This window comes from Schistocerca gregaria, chromosome 3 (genome assembly GCF_023897955.1).
Source record: "Schistocerca gregaria isolate iqSchGreg1 chromosome 3, iqSchGreg1.2, whole genome shotgun sequence".
NCBI lineage: Eukaryota > Metazoa > Arthropoda > Insecta > Orthoptera > Acrididae > Schistocerca > Schistocerca gregaria.
The window spans coordinates 78,073,954-78,092,113 of record NC_064922.1 but is presented as its reverse complement, the minus strand read 5'-3'; the positions used below and the strand labels follow the sequence as shown (position 1 = coordinate 78,092,113).

The 18,160-nt window shown below is 40.2% G+C and overlaps 1 protein-coding gene across 3 annotated transcripts in view; it reads left to right on the top strand.

Annotated features, from left to right (window-relative positions):
• The window catches only part of LOC126353937 (activated Cdc42 kinase Ack), a 403,423-nt gene that overhangs the window by 334,084 nt on the left and 51,179 nt on the right, over positions 1-18,160 (top strand). For 2 of the 3 annotated variants that reach the window (XM_050003203.1, XM_050003204.1), the window contains exon 14: positions 3,496-3,635. The exons of the other annotated variant lie outside the window; for it this stretch is intronic. In XM_050003203.1, coding sequence (XP_049859160.1) covers positions 3,496-3,635 — 140 coding nt within the window. The remainder of the gene's footprint in view (positions 1-3,495; positions 3,636-18,160) is intronic. 3 annotated transcript variants of the gene reach the window in all.

The window sequence follows — 18,160 nt, the reverse complement described above, 5'->3', positions numbered from 1 at the left end:
AACCCGACAAATAGCTGGCTGCCCAGATTTATCGGCCGACAGGGCAACTGAATTTGCACTACCTGCTGAAATGATGGATCAGACTGTTTCAAAATCTGTTCTCTGAGTTTGACATCAGGGATATTGTACACGATTGCATCATGCAACATAACATCTGAATATAAAGCAGCGCAGGCACATTTGAATTTGCATTTCCTTGTCATACCTTGCAAATTTGTTACCCACTCACGATAAGTTTGTTCTGACCATTTTTGCAATAATGAACTGATTCCTAGCTGCTAAGACATTGACTTGTTGGTCATAATAGCTAGTTAGCAACTGTACCACATGTTCATAAGTAAGTTCACTCGAGTGGCGATAGAAAATAACTTCTGAGTTAAACGGAACACTACACTTCCTACCGTGGATAAGAAATAATGGCTTTTCATAATACCTGGTACGTTGTGAGTGAGGATGTGTGCTTTAAATTATTGTTATTACTCAAGCCATTCCTCTTCTCGTACACAAAACTGTCAAAAAGATGGTATAGCAGCTGTAGTAAGTGGTGCTTGTTGCATTGTGCACACAGAGTTGGCCAGTAGCTCCTGCACCATGTTGAATAATGTAGATATCTGCTGCATGTGGAACTGAAACATCAGTGTAAGTTGCGTTGCATCTAATGCTTGCAGCTGTCGCACTTGAGCAGGGGGAAGGATAGGCGGGGTGGGCATTTTGGAAGAGACAAATGCAACAAACAGACAAGGCAAGCAATAAATAAATAAATAATAAGTACAAAAGCACAGAAAATTTCTGCAGACCCACCTGGAAACACAGATTAGCAAAAACATTAATAGAGTATTAAAACAAGGAAATGCCCTGCAAAGTAAAGATAAGAGAGAATTATGGTGCCAACAAAACATAAACGAAAATTCCATGGGTGCCAGGCACTGGGTTCGTCGTATAACTCATCGCCAATGTGGTATCCTGACCACTTATCCTGTTATATGGGCCTAAAGGATGCTGCTCTCTGAGATAGCTATACAACAGTTCAAGCAAATCACATTAATGGTTTTTATTACAATAAAGGAGATAGACAATATTTAACTTTGGGTGACAAGCAAATGGTGACACGCATATGATCAATGTGCCTCGCTACACACAATGCCCATACAAGTGATTCACGCAAGTTCATATGGATCACTGATAACGGTCATTCTAGTGCTTCTCTTCTAGTGCATGGCTTCTAGTTCACATCTGCTAGTGGTTTTGCTAGTGCACGTCTCCTATTATCTGACTGAGGCTGGCAGGAGTGGCGCTTATATTCTCTTCATATAGAGGCTGCTGCTGTTGTGGTGTGGTCCTAGTAAGCGTACTAATGGCTGACGTTATCTCACAGCCTTCTCTGTGGTTACATTCCTAATCTTCGTGCTGGCACTTGTTGTTATGCCAGAACTGATAAGATGTTGACTGTGCTGTTTATAGTAATTTAGCCACCTTCCTACTTTCTTATTCAGCTAAAATTGGTTTGTCAAGTTAGACAACTTTCCATTTTTAAACTTTCTAGTACTTGTAGTACTAATAATTGTTTTGTTTTGCTAAGAATAAAAGATAGTTTAAGATAATTTTTGTTTACCACAATTTTTTGGTTCAGTCCACAGTTTCAAAAAGGCTTCAGTCCTTTTTCCGCATGCTCTCTTTTTGTTCATAGTTCCTGTTTTATTTGGGTATGGCCTTGAGATTTCTTTTTGAATTAGTTGTGAAATATGTACCTCATAACCGGACAAAATGATTAATGACTTATGTGACTGTACTCGCATCATAAAGAGCAGTGATATGCGTGTGGAACTGTTATTGTATATATGCTAGTGCAGGCTTTCTTGGCGAATTTCATATATGAAGTCTTCACAGGTTGTCAGCCGAGTAGCATCGTCATCTCGTAGCAACGTTTCGATGGAAGGCCTGAAGGCGATGGAGAGGCATTCCATTGAAACGTTGCTACGAGACGACGGTGCTACTCGGCTGTCAACCCGTGAAGACTTCATATATGTTAATGTATAATTTGACACTCTAATGATAAGCTTTTGATTGTTCAGCTGTTGTTGTTCCTCGCTGTTCTACACAATATTGAGGAGACTGTATGGACTCTAACCAGACTGAGAAGTATTTCTAGTGTCATACAGCTGTTTATAGTAGAGTGCCTGCTACGCCCTCTGATTTTCATTTGCTGCTCTTTGTGTATTTGAGGCCAAACTGTGATGATGTAAGACATGCATTCTCTTAGCATTTTTCAGCTTTGATAAAGAAGATGGCAGCAACACCTTAAAAAATTGAGTACCAAATTCCAAGCTAAAGTCTCCAGTCCATAGACTTCGAATTGTGTGAGGTGAGGTGAGGTGAACAAAGCCTCACCAAAGAATTACATAATCTACAAATAATATTCCGAAGGAATGGGTATTGAGATTGACAAATTCAGTTAATGCTGTAGTGTGAATCAGCAGTACCTGAAAAGAGTGTGTATGGCGGGCGGGAGGAGGGGGGTGGGAGGCGTGGCTTGTAGGGAAACAATAATCATTATTGTCATGTGCTGGCTCAGTGTCCTGGAAGGTTAGTAGAATCGTATAGAAACACAGCAAAGATAAAAAAGTCTTTCTAATGTTAAAGATACTTCAGGTCTTCAGAATACAGATATGAACTACAATCCATATGAATGTGGCCTACCAAGCAGGGGGCTAATGGTTAGAACAGTTGAGGGGAGCTGCAAAGAACATCATTGACATACTTGACCAAAGTACTATGGAGGAGACTGTTTAAGCAAAGATGTCGGAATGAGACAGATGTTTCAGTTTAAGCAAGGCTCATGATCTAGTAGCCATTTTAATAAGATCTCACCAATCATCTCATCTGTCACCATTTGAAATCACCAAGAGAATGTGTGTTTCACAAATAGCAGTGTGGGTTCTGAACAACAAATGACCACTCTGGGGTGTAGTGGGCATTGGTAGTCAAACTTGACAGTAAATGAAACTTCCTGGAAGATTCAAATTGTGTGCCGGACCAAGACTCGAACTCATTCCTGAGTTTGGGTCTCGGTCCGGCACACAGTTTTAATCTGCCAGGAAGTTTCATATCAGCGCACACTCCTCTGCAGAGTGAAAATCTGATTCTTGACAGTAAATGATGACATGACATCTACAATACTCACAGTACAGGCATAATGATACAGATCTCAGCATCGAGGTGACAGGGTCGGCAGTCAAAATATCATCCAGAAGAATGGAATTGACAACTTAGCCAACCGGATCACCTGAAAGCATGCCGTTAATCACTCATGAGGTCACATTGACTGTGCACTCATTCGCCTGTCTTAATTTGAAGTGTTTCTTCCATCTTGTCATTGTGTATGTTGCTTCAATCAATCTACAGCTGTGCTGTATAATGAACTAGTTTCACCCCCTCTATTTATACCATACTGTTCATCACTGTCTATATTCACAGCTAACGTTTACTTGGTTGTAGGAAATAAAAACTGATGGAAGAAGCTACAGTGTTTCTCCCTCAACTGCAGAAAATGAAGAAGAGTCTCTCGCAGCTTTGACAGCATCCGGTTGGAATGTAGATGTCGCATCACGTAATCTTAAACTCAATTCCCTACTTAGGTGAGTAACACCATAATTACTGGATCTGAGGATGAATTTTAGTACTTTTGCTGCTGTGTTAAGGAGAGATAAAGCTGTCATCATTGTGAAAGTTGATTTTCAACACCAGAGTACCTTACTAGTCATGTCCTGTTGGAAGTGGCATGCTCCTGCATTGTTCTGATCTCTAACTTAACCTGTTAGTTTTAGGGAGGCCTACAGTTTGACATGGCATTTGGACCACAACACTATTTAGCAGTTTTCACATACAAAAGTCATTGCCTCAAGGTAAAGGAGTGATAAATTACACACACGGCGGGGGGGGGAGGGGGGGGGGGGGCGGGTGAGTATCCTGGGGCTGCCCCAGGGATCGGTGTTGGTGCCACTCATGTTCCTATATATGGGTAACTTTAAAATACTTCTGTTTGCCGATGACACTATCTTGGTAGTAAGAAATGTTGTGTACAACATTGGCTCTGTGTCACATAGTTCATGACCTAAGTTCATGGCTTGTAGAAAATAAACTAATGCTAAATCAGAGTAAGGCTCAGTTTTTACAGTTTATAATACACAATTCAACAAAACCTGACATTTTAATTTCACAGAATGGGTGTATGGTTAGTGAAACTGAGCAGTTCAAATTCCTAGGTGACAATATGGATAGTAAACTGTCATGGAAAGCCCACATTCAGGATTTTGTTCAAAGACATAATGCTACCATTTTGACTATTCGAACAGTACCTGAAGTGAGTGATTGTTCGACATGAAAATTAGTCTACTTTGCTGATTCTCATTCACTTATGGCATATGGTATTATGTTTTGGGGTAACTCTTCCTATTCTAAAAGGATATTTTTGGCTCAGAAACAGGCGGTTTGGGCAAATAAGTGGTGTAAGTTCATGAACCTTTTATCGACCCCTGTTCATGAGAGTGTGTATTTTGACATCTTTTGACATTTTTCTTATTCCCAAGAATAAGCACCTTTCACTCAGTTAATACTCAGCAGAAATTCAACCTTCATTTGGATCGGACTTCCTTAACTCTTGTGCAGAAAGGTATGCAGTATACTGCTGCATCCATTTTCAGTAAACTACCACTCGAATTCAAAAATCTTAACAGTAATCCACACACTTTCAAATCAAAACTGAAATATACAGAAACACGATTCACAATAAAAACAGTACATCACTGATGCAGGTGAAAGAAAGCAATTTATTTATACACTCTTTCAAAAGCATACACAATACAAGAAGAATATAATATGCTGACCAAATTAAAGGGAACAAATAGAGCGAACAAAAATTAACAGGTAAAAAATATCACACACTGTTGTCATGCAGCAATTGTCTTCAGTTTCCAGTTGTTGCCACACAGCTTCCCCCCTCCCCGTTTGCCCCCTCCACTCCCATCCCCCCTCAGTTCCTCCATGCAAATGTAGAGCTACAGGTACAAAGCAGTATTGGTAGTGTACCACTATTCAGTCCAGGTACATCTGGAGATTGTTCTAGTAATGCCAACAAAGTGTCAGATTGCAGCAAGAACCGTTCAGGGGAAGGTGAAATCTCGACCTCACCTGTGTTTTCCAGTGAAAGCTTCAAGTGACTGTTGTAATTCTGGTCCATAATAACATCCTCTTGCAGCAGATAGGCATACTTTTAACCCGATCCAAAAATACAATCATGGGCTTACTATTTAGTACTATATCCAGAGTGGCTCATACCTTGCCAAAACAGGGTATGTAAAGGTGCATCTCTTAATAACATAACATCAGGATACAAATTGCTTAACACAAGTATGTATGAAAACATTAGTGTCTGTATGCCAAGGTACTGATAGTGGGTGAGATTTAGAGATACAAAGTGTTACTCGTCGAAGGAGAAATGATGGTTCTTATAGAGGACAGCCATGTCATTGCTCGAAAAACTCCAGTGGAAGACAGAGGGGAGTGTCATAAATGAATTCTGCAGCAGAAGCTCTGATGTCTGGTTTAATGCCCACATTTTGTCCAAATAGCCCTAGAGGTAAAGCAAATATTCACATAGTGCAGTGACAAATCATAGAAGATTTCACAGTATTATCTCACAAGTCAACCATCCTGTTACTGGCTGTTGGTTTTTGAAACTATAGTGGTTGGCAAGTTCATGGAACAGTACCAATTCAGATCTTCATCCTCGATTAGTAGTGACTTTAGCTGATTGGCAGTCACTTTTGTCATTTGCATAACTGCAAAAGAGCTGAATTTTCTTGCTTATTTGCCAGCATTGGATGAAACTGTGATGATATTACATGCTCAAGATGCCACACTGACATTGCGTTTTGTAAAATTCGATGCATTTGATCCACCACGTGCAATTGTGAATATATGCTGTTACTATTGCTTGAAATCATAGAATTTTTAACAGTGAATGGTAGTGTATTTCAACTTCCCTAAGTAATGTTTGAGGTGACAGTAAAAATCTGACAGTGATTTGTCGTCAATAACCTTACTATTTAATAACTCTCGCAAGTGTCAGTCCCTTGATTTACAAACACATGGGAGTACATTTTCCTTGTGGTGTTGACATTTACTCACAGCCATGGTGATACAAATGATGTCCGACAACAACAGTAAACTCCGAGCATCCAGTGTGCCAGTGGTAGGTACAAGCTGTAGATCATTCACATGAAAGTTCAAGCATTTTGTACCATAAATGTGGCTGTTGTGCACAATCACGACTTTGCTGCTTGATACAAATGATATGATTCTTCGAGCCGGCAATTTTCTGTCAGTCAGAGGCATTTGAGAGTGGAGATGGTAGTCATGTTGTTCAGTTCACTTACTGAGTATTCTGGTGAAACAGCATTTGTTGTAACTGGCATTGTAGGTTCACAGTTGCTGTGCAGCTTATTTTCATTGTTACACTGTTATACAACACTGGCCACAGGGAAGGAAACAAAAAGAGTAAACAAAGAACAACAGAACAACATATCGCACACTATTCTCATTCAGCGACAGTCTTTAGTGTTTGATCAATTCTGTTGCTACACATGCTTTCCTGTAATTGAACATATGTAACCATTCCATTTCACATTCCTTCAAATTGTTACTTACACCTAAATATTTGTCTGAGTTGACTAACTCCAGTTGCTATCTGTTGAAAGCAAGTTTTCAGTCTTTGCACCAATGGTATAGCTAGGTAGTCGGGCACCCAGTGCAGAATTTTAGCTTGTCAACCACTTTCCACCCACCTACACCAACCCCGCAAACACATCAGATAATTTTTTGAGGTAAAGCAGTTATTCATACAAATGATTGAGTAAGAATAGCATGAAGTTTTATTTTGTGACTCATTTTTATGATTGGAAACAATTTTTTTTTAAAAACGTATTTTTATAAATAACATTGTTGCTTTAACAATGAAGAAGTGCAAATAACCAAATATAGTTCTGATAGATGACTTTAACAAATAGAATAAAATATTTTAGAATATTTTTTTTATTTGCCTTTCAGTATTTTTCATACAATTGGCTTCGTCAAAGTTTACAGTAGAGTACAGTTAAGCACAATAAACACATACATACATTCATTCATACATACATACATACATACATAGAATTATTTAGCTTATTTAAGATTTGAAAACATTTCTTTATCACTTATTAAAAGCTTATATTATAATTAGTATTTCCTAGGAATTCTTCAATTGTATAGAATTAATTGCATTTTAACCAATTTTGCAATACACTCTTGAATTTTTTGAATGGGGCTGAACAAGCTGATGCCTAAATGTTTATAGTTATTATGGACAACAGCTAGCCTCAAGATCAGCTCTGTTCCTTACTTATATAAATGATATGCCCTCTAGTAATAAAGGTGATTCTAAAATATTTCTGTTTGTCGATGTCACTAGCTCGGTAGTGAAGGATTTTGTACACTGTTTCAAGTAGTGCAGTTCATGACATAAGTTCATGGATTATAGAAAATAAACGAATGCTAAATCACAGTAAGACACAGTTTTTGCAGTTTCTGATGCACCATTCAACAGAACCAATTGTTTTAATTTCATACAATTGGCATATGATTAACAAAACTGAAAAATTCAGGTTTCTTGGTGTTCAGATAATAAAGTGGAAAGCTCACATTCTGGATTTGTTGTTCAAAGATGTAATGCTGCCAGTTTTACTATTCGAACGGTATGTGAAGTAAGTGATTCTTTGACACAAAGAATAATCTACTTTGCTTATTTTCATTCGCTTATGGTGTATGGAATTATAGTTTGGGTAACTCTTCCCAGTCTCATACGATATTTTTTTAAGAGACGAGCATTTCATGCAATAAGTGGTGTAAGTTTGCAAACCTCTTGTCAACTGCTGTTCATTAGTATGGGTATTCTGTCATTGGCCTCTCAATATACATATTCTTTACTGTCATTTCTTGTTAACATTATCAACTTATTACCAAGAATTAGCAACTTTCACCCAGTTTATACTAGGCAGAAATCCATTCTGCATTTGGATCACTATTCTTTGACTCTTGTGGAGAAAGGTGTGCTGTAGGTTGCGGCATCCATTTCAAATAAGCTACCACAAAAATTCAAAAATCCTAGCAGTAATCCACGTGCTTTCAAATCAAAACTGAATAGTTTTCTCACGAGTCACGCCTTCTACTCTGCCGAGGAGTTCCTTGAAAAATTAAGCTGATTCCTGTGTTATATTGTTTATTGTGTTTACATAAAGTTATGGCTTGTCTTCCTTTGGGTTCATAAACATTTTATTTTACCTGCTATTACTTTTATATTGTTATTTCATGTACTGGCATGTTCAATGACCTTGAAGATTTGCTCTTCAATTTGGTCCTACAGAACTACACATGTAAAAAAAAAAAAAAAATAAAAATCTACTGCTTTAAGTGTCTCATTTCCTAACCTAATTCCCTCAGCATCACCTGATTTAAATCAACTGCATTCCATTATCCTCATTTTGCTTTTGTTGATGTTCATCTTAAACCCTCCTTCCAAGACAATGTCCATTCCATTCAACTGCTTTACCAAGACCTTTGTTGGCTCTGGCAAAATTACAGTGTCATCGGCAAACCTCAAAGTATTTATTTCTTCTTCATGGATTTTAATACCTACTCCAAACTAGCATTTTGCTCCCTGTATTATCTTACCCCTGCCTCCTTTAGAATTTGAAAATAAGTATTCCAGTCATCATTGTCAAAACTTTTTCTAAATCTACAAATGTTATAAATTTAGGTATGCCTTTCCTTAACCTATCTTCTATGAGAAGATTTTCCCTGAGGTTGGCTTCTACCAGTTTTTCCATTCTTCTTCTGTAAAGAATTTGTGTTAGTATTTAGAAAACGTGACTCATTAAACTGATAGTTTGGTAATTTTCAAACCTGTCATCACCAGCTTTCTTTGGAATTGGAGTAGTTATATTCTTCTTTCGCCTGTCTCATGTCTCTTGCTCACCAGATGGAAGGGTTTTGTCATGACTGGTAATTCTCATGGAATGTTGTCAACTCCTGGGGCCTTGGTTTGACTTAGGTCTTTCTGAACTCTCGAATTTTTAGCGCAGTGTTGAATGTGCCATTTCATCTTCACCTACGTCCTCTTCCATTTCCATAATATTGCACTCAAGTACATCACACTTGTTTAGACCCTCTGTATACTCCTTCCACCTTTCTGCTTTCCCTTCATTGCTTGGGACTGGTTTTCCATGTGAACTCTTGATATTCATGCTGGTGGTTCTCTTTTCTCCAAAGGTCTCCTTAATTTTCATGTAGGTGGCACCTATCTTTCGCCTAGTGATATATGTTTCTAAATCCTTACATTTGTCCTGTAGCCATTCCTGCTTAGCAATTTTGCACTTCCTGTCAATCACATTTTTGAGATGTTTGTATTCCTTTCACTTGCTTCATTTACTGCTTTTTATATTTTTGTGTTTTATCAATTACACTCAATATCTCTTCTGTTACTCAACGATTTCTACTATCCCTCATATTTTTACCTACTTAGTCCTCTGCCACCTTCACTATTTCATTTCTCAAAACTACCAATTCTTCTTCTAATGTATTCCTTTCTCCTGTTCTTGTCAGCCATTCCCTAATGCTCCCTCTGGAAGTCTCTACAACCTCTGGTTCTTTCAATTTATTGAGGTCCCGTCTCCTTAAATTTCTACCTTTTTGCTGTTTCTTCAGTTCCAATCTATGTATCATAATCAATAAATTGTGGTCAGACTGGACATCCGCCTCTGGAAGTGTTTTACAATTTAAAATCTGGTTCTGATCTTACCATTCATTATATAATCAGTCTGAAGCCTTGTGATGTCTCCAGGTCTCTTCCACATATGCAACCTTCTTTCATATCTTAAACCAAATGTTAACTATGATTAAATGGTGCTCCGTGTAAAATTCTATTGGGCAGCTTCCGCTTTCATTCCTTTCCCCCAGGTCCATATTCACCTACAATGTTTCCTTCTCTTTCTTATCCTACTATTGAATTCAAGTCCCCCATGACTATTAAATTTTCATCTCCCTTAACTATCTGAATAATTTCATTCATCTATTCATAAATTTCTTCAATCTCTGATCATCTGCAGAGGTAGTTGGCACATAAACTTGTATGGCATTGGCCACATAGTGGGATGTAAATACTGTTGATACAAAATGTATGCCAAATTAACAGCTTTTATTATACTGTGGCCGACACTGCAAGCTCAAGGCTTGACTAACTGCACTGGCAGTCCCATCTTTTGGCCTGTACTGCCAGTTCACATCTTGGTCTGGATGTTCCCATTTATTGCAACCTCAGGGTATGGTGACCTTACCTAACAACGTTGTTGAGGACCAGAATGTGGAAGCTGGAGACCAGGCCTTACCCTGTCAATATGAACTGGGATGTGCATGCTGGTGGCTAAGTATGTGTGAATGAATGTAGGTGGGGCAACATGCCGAGAGCCAGGTTGATGATGAGTGTGCAGTATGAGAACAGTGCCCATCCAGGATGGTTGGAATGTTAGAGGCAGACGTTGTAGCAGAGGGCTCAAGAAATTCTGGATATCCAAAGAGACTCACCTTGGACAGCTCAGCTGCTGAGGTGTCAAGATACCATCTCAGAACTGGTGCGGAAGCCAAGAAGCAGCCTTTGAAGTGTGATGCCATTGCTGGACCATAACGTTGCTGACCGAGTGGTTTGTGGTGGTTCAGTGATACTGTTTTGTCAGAGATGGGGAGGGGACTGACAGTGTCAATGTGAATATGGGTAAACATCTCTGTATCCTTAGGGAAATCACCAACAGGGTTTTGGATGTGCTTGTCAGCTATGCTACCCTGGCAAGTGACATAGCAGTGGGGCCAGCTGCAGCAGCCTGAGAAGATTCCAAGCCACATGTAGCAATAGTTAACAAGTCTGGAAGTACTTTTAATGCCAGAGTGGAACAAGATGTGAATGCTATCAAAGGCCTGCAATGCAGGAAGAATCCAGTAGGAAAGGTCGCAAGTTGCCAGGGGGGTGTCACATATATGTCTGAGCCAGAGTTAGATACCAACCTCCAGTTTGAGTCCAGAGTTTGACTCTTAGCAGTAAAGAGTCCAGCTCCGTATCGACCTCTTGAGTTACAGCAAGTGTGGGAAAATTGATGCAACTAGTGATCCCAGCAAGTCATAACAGACAATGGCAACAGTGTTGCCCTTTCCTGAGATATGCCAAATGTCTGCTCTTAACTGAGAGATATATTCCAGTTTGTGGAACTAAGATAGTGAACAGTGGTTGTTGGTCTGCTGGAAGGCATACATGATAAGTTTGTGATAGATAAATATCATAAAGTTCCTGGCCTTCAGAGATGGCCAAAAGTAACGAATCACCTCATTGATTGCAAGCTGATCCCTGCCATAGGCAATCAGTTGGAATTGTGTAGGTGTGAGCTGCTTTGAAACGAAGGCCAACAGTTACCAGCAACCATTGAAGTGCTACCAAAGCTGCACCACCAGTGCATGTGAAACCGAAAGTGCAGCATTGGCAAGGCTGTTCTTGGCAACAGTGAAGGTAGCATCCGTTTGGTCTGTCCAAGGAATGGTATTGTTGCCCTTAATGTTCAGACTAACAGAGCATCTATCAGTTGTTCTTGAATGGAGACTGTGCCAGGGGATGATGGCAGTAGTAGTTCAGTATTGCAAGAAACTGGCAGAGCTCTCGAAAAGTTCTTGGGCACAGAGTTTCATAAATAAACTTTTTCCTGAATACTCTCTTTCATGGAGGGGAGTGGTGCTGTCCAAACAAATTCGATTGTACAGGAGTGTTATCTGAGAGACATCAAAGATGAATCTGCAGGGATCAGTGGTACCCCTGAAACAGTTTAACTGTTGGAACTCTGCTGAGAGATGTTCACAGAGTTGTTATGGTGAAGAAGATACACCACTATCTGGCTGAGATGTTGTTGTTGTGTCTTCAGTCCTGAGACTGGTTTGATGCAGCTCTCCATGCTACTCTGTCCTGTGCAAGCTTCTTCATCTCTCAGTACCTACTGCAACCTACATCCTTCTGAATCTGCTTAGTGTATTCATCTCTTGGTCTCCCTCTACGATTTTTACCCTCCACCCTGCCCTCCAATGCTAAATTTGTGATCCCTTGATGCCTCAGGACATGTCCTACCAACCGATCCCTTCTTCTGGTCAAGTTGTGCCACAAACTTCTCTTCTCCCCAATCCTATTCAATACCTCCTCATTAGTTACATGATCTATCCACCTTATCTTCAGCATTCTTCTGTAGCACCACATTTCGAAAGCTTCTATTCTCTTCTTGTCCAACCTAGTTATCGTCCATGTTTCACTTCCATACATGGCTACACTCCATACAAATACTTTCAGAAACTACTTCCTGATACATAAATCTATATTCGATGTTAACAAATTTCTCTTCTTCAGAAACGCTTTCCTTGCTATTGCCAGTCTACATTTTATATCCTCTCTACTTCGACCATCATCAGTTATTTTACTTCCTAAATAGCAAAACTCCTTTACTACTTTAAGTGTCTCATTTCCTAATCTAATTCCCTCAGCATCACCCGAATTAATTTGACTACATTCCATTATCCTCGTTTTACTTTTGTTGATGTTCATCTTATATCCCCCTTTCAAGACACTGTCCATTCCGTTCAACTGCCCTTCCAGATCCTTTGCTGTCTCTGACAGAATTACAATGTCATCGGCGAACCTCAAAATTTTTACTTCTTCTCCATGAATTTTAATACCTACTCCAAATGTTTCTTTTGTTTCCTTTACTGCTTGCTCAATATACAGATTGAATAACATCGGGGAGACTCTACAACCCTGTCTCACTCCCTTCCCAACCACTGCTTCCCTTTCATGTCCCTCGACTCTTATGACTGCCATCTGGTTTCTGTACAAATTGTAAATAGCCTTTCGCTCCCTGTATTTTACCCCTGCCACCTACAGAATTTGAAAGAGAGTATTCCAGTCAACATTGTCAAAAGCTTTCTCTAAGTCTACAAATGCTAGAAACGTAGGTTTGCCTTTTCTTAATCTTTCTTCTAAGATAAGTCGTAAGGTCAGTATTGCCTCACGTGTTCCAACATTTCTACGGAATCCACACTGATCCTCCCCGAGGTCCACATCTACCAGTTTTTCCATTCGTCTGTAAAGAATTCGCGTTAGTATTTTGCAGCTGTGACTTATTAAAGTGATAGTTCGGTAATTTTGACATCTGACAGCACCTTCTTTCTTTGGGATTGGAATTTTTATATTCTTCTTGAAGTCTGAGGGTATTTTGCCTGTCTCATACATCTTGCTCACCAGATGGTAGAGTTTTGTCATGATTGGCTCTCCCAAGGCGGTCAGTAGTTCTAATGGAATGTTGTCTACTCCCGGGGCCTTGTTTCGACACAGGTCTTTCAGTGCTCTGTCAAACTCTTCACACAGTATCTTATCTCCCATTTTGTCTTCATCTACATCTTCTTCCATTTCCATGGCCGAGATAGATGAAGAAAATAGTAGGTCACATAGCACACTGTCGCTAAATTGCCGCCATGTCTGTGCAGCAGTTGGAAGACTAAATGTTATGTAAAGTAATTTAAAGAGGGCAAAGGGCATTGGGATGTATTGTGTGCAGCTGGTATCTGCATGAATCCCTTCATGCAGCTGAGGACACTGAACACTGAAGCACCACTGGGGGCATCATTGAAGTCATGAAGGTTTGGCATCAGATAACTGTCAGGGACAGCGCATGCATTAAGAACACAATAGTTTCTGCAGGGTCAACAGGATGTGTCCTCAGTCAATACAAGGTGAAGAGAAGAGGACCAGAGGCTGTCTGGATGGTGAATTATACCATCACGGAGCATAATCTCTCAAATTTGGTTGGAAGAGCAGCAAGTCATTCCAATGTGAGTCATCCTGGTGATCTGCTGAAAAGCATAGGGTCAGGCGTGGTGTGGATGTAATTGACTGTGCCACACCATGCTTCTGTTGCTGTTCCAGATGGGAGTGGGATGGCCAGAAAATGGTCGAGCATGGACGAACAACACAGTGGTACGCAACAGTTGTGTGACTGATGTTCTTGTTGATGAGCTGAGAGCCAGCAGCATCAGGGATGAAACTGTGCTAAGAAATTGGCACCAGTGATTGGTTCTGTGATTTCTGCAATGGTCACTTTTTGGCTGAAGGTGCAGTGCAGCCCTCAGTCCAGTTTCATAAGGTAGACACACACAGGTGGCCAGAGACAAATTTTTGTCAACTGACAGTCAAAACGGTATCATCGGTCGATGTCCAGGGAGCAGCACATGTGGACAGAAACATAGGTTCGATCCTTTGTCTTCAAGCAAACAAGCCACACTTTCTCTCTGAGGTGATCACCTGTTTGTGGGCAGTGTGGGATCAGTGCATGCTCACTTGCAGATGCCACTGACGTTTGGGTTGTTGTGCAATGGGTGGTACTGGGAAACTTACTTGCCGAATGTGTGATGGTACCAACAGGTAGTAAATCAGTCTTCAGCTAGGTGACATTCATTAGAGCACCAGCAAGAATGTGGCACTGTGTGAACAGCATCTGGCTGGGCACGAAGTGCACACAATTGAGGTGTGAAGGCTTCAGTCTGCCTGATGGCATCTGAAACTCCTGGTTCGCCACAGAGGATGCCAAAGTATTGCAGTGCACTATGTGGGAAGCTGGTAGCTGTCGTCTAAGAGGAGCCATAAAACAGGCCAGTAGTGACATTGAGAACTGGGCCAGAAGACTGGGCTGCCGCAAGGGCTTCAGCTACACTGTCGGTAAGCTACACTGTGTCAATATTGACCATGCTGTGGAGATAGCACAGGAACTATGAACGGGCTTTGTGGCAATGTTGTCATCAGTAATCAGCTAAAATATGCCTTTGGCTGGGCACATAGTGTGCGCACAGGAAGAAGGGCTACCTGCGCAGGAAGAGAGAGGGAGGGGTTCAGTGCGAGACAGTTTGAACCAGAACAGAAAATGTCCCAATGTTGTTAACGGAGCTGCCTCGTGGTGGTGTCAACTGATGCAGTCTCACAGCACCCAGTGAGTTGGAATGAATGACATTCTTTGCCCACTTTTGACACACTGGTTAATAACAGTCTATGCTTGCGGAATCGAGGCGTGTATCCTGGAAACTTTCTCAAACTTTTTATAGAAACTGTTGAGAACAAAAATGATTTTTATGTTGCTTTTATCTTTGTGTGTCAGCTTCATGGTGAAATGCCTATCATCCCCCTAACAGTCCTACTTATTGTGATATATGCACTTAAGTCAGACACTTCACGAAATTGAAAAAGTTTGCTGTAAAAAATATGGGCTCTCTAATTTTACATATTACACCACATGTTACTGTATATAAATTTTAGCTAACATATTGAATTTTTCTTTAGACTTGGGAGGTGGTCCCTATGTGCCTCTAATCTCAGAAAATGGATTTTATGTAACACATTCACTTCCAATCACATCTGTGAGAGAGTAATATATTCATAACATTCCATATATTTCCTAAACCATTTGAGACACTGAAACAAGATTTTGGCAGTGATAGCACATGAAGAGCAGGGTATTTTGCCATGTGGTTAACATACATAACTTTCTTATCTACATCAATATAGGTGAACTTAGTTTTTTTTCCAATCAGTTACTGTAATTTTAGAAAAGTTGTTGCTAGCTAATGGAAAGAAAATTTGCTAGTATGAAAATAAACGTGAAATTTCTTCCCAATAGTTATTGCAAGATGAGTTTGTGCAATTTGTACTGTGTTCTGGGAAAAAGAATAAAAATCAGGCAAAAACAAAGAACAAAAAAGAAATGTAGTGTTTACTCATAATTAATGATGAATGGTTAACAATTGATGATGAATGGTTAACAATTCAAACAAAAGTATGTTGCCAACTCTGTTGCAGTTTTGTGGACTCCTGTAACCCACTGTACAATTCCGAGAAATAGGCTGTTCGTGTAAAGGCAAATCGCCAGTCCATTCACAAGTGTCTGACATAGACGTTTAACGCTTCCGCCATAGTTTCACAAGGAGTCTGCAAAATTCCATTCTCCGTGCAGCTCAACAGCTCAGCATGCCCCTGATGTCCATCTGGTGTGTATTGCATCGACATTTACTCATAAAGCCATAGAAAATTCAGTGACTTAAAGCTCTTTGTGAAGGTGATAACATGTGGAGTTCTGTAATTTCATTCTTGACAAGACGGAGGATGACAGTTTTCTTCCATGTTTACTGTTTAGTGATGAGGCGACATTCCAATTAAGTGGAAAGGTGAACTGTCATAATGTGAGAATATGGAGTGCGGAATATCCACATGAAGTTGTTCAACATGAGGAGGGACTCTCCAAAATTTAATATGTTTAGTGCAGTTTCATGGGAAAAGATGTATGGCCCAGTTTTCTTTGTTGAGAATACTGTTACAGGAAACCCATACCTAGATATGTTTGAGGACTTTCTTTTCCCATAGTTGGAGACGTTTGAGAACTTTCTTTTCCCATAGTTGGAGACTGATTCGAATGACTTCATTTACCAACAGGATGGGGTGTCTCTGTTCTGGCATCTGAAAGCATGGGAATTTTTAAATCAAAGGATTACTGAATGATGGATCGGTCGCACTGGACCGAATGATTCACCATCACATTACTGTCCTCTAAGGTCACCACACCTGACTGTATGTGATTATTTATTGTGAGGGTTTATAAAAGATTCTTGTTTATGTGCCTCCATTACCAACAACAATGAATGAAGTGCGACATCGTATAACAACAGCTGTGGAAGCTATAACTCAAGACATGCTAGCTGCAGTGTGGGGACAATCTGAATATCACATTGACATATGCTGTGCATCTCAAGGGGAGAGGGGGGGGGGGGGGTAATTGAAAACCTATTAAAAGATATGAAAAAAAACTTTTAGTCAATGACTGGAATGGAAACTTACCGAAGAAGAGTGGAATGGTGAACTTCTTCACCATAATTATCTTTTGACTTGTTAAAGATAAATTATGTGTGTTTATAATCTATTTAACCTTAGTAAGTAGTCTCAAGTTATTCATAAAGAAATGACTATCATGTTTTCATAACCTTGTTACCTATGGATAAATCTTTTCTTCCTTTACGTGATCAGGCTCAGTGGGCGGCACATTACTACAAGTTTCCTCTTCCATTGTACTCTGTCCATTGCTGCTATCCGCCATCCGTCCACATCTATTGATGCTTGGTCTAAATCTTCATGGAGGCCATCCCTCCAACATTTCTTGGGTCTCTTTCCTGTAGGTGTGAAATCCAGGAGTTTCCGAAGCCATCTGTGATCTTCCATCTGGGCCACATGGCCAGCCCACTGCTTTCATTTGGTTTTGATAGTTCCTTCTATGTTGGGCTGCTGGTATAGTTCCTCAAGCTCTTGGTTGTGACTGATCCTCCATTCCCCTGTGTCTGCATCCAGAATCAGACCAAAGATCTTCAAAAGCACTTTTCTCTCAAAAATGAGGAGTTAAATGGAAGTCTGGTTTCCGGATACTCCACGTCAAACAGCTATATAGAATAACAGGCTGGTTCAGGGTTTTGTATTGTTGAATTTTAAACTGTCTGGAGAGATATCGGGACCGAAGCAGTTGTGCTAGACTGTGGTAAGATCGATTTCCTGCTTGAATTCTGGCATTGATCTCTGCTTCATATGAGGAGTTCTCACTGAAAAGTGCCCCTAGGTAATTAAATTCACCCACTCTTTTGTAGGACTGGTCTCCCACCTGCAGTGATTGTAGATGAACCGCAGACTGACTTTGGCCTCACGTCATAACGAGATACTCTGTCTTGGCTTCGTTTATGTTCAGCTCAAATTTGCTGGCAGCCTCCTATAGTGCTCTGGTCATTTGCTCCAACTTCTCTTCAGACTTAGAGAGTAAACTGATGTCGTCTGCATAGGCTAAGTATTCCAGTCTCTTTCCTTCGATTTCAATCCCTTCATTCTTTTGGAAGGTCTCGCATCAGATCTTCTTGAGGGCAAAGTTGAACATGGTGGGGGACAACTCATCTCCTTGCCTGAGTCCTGTTATAA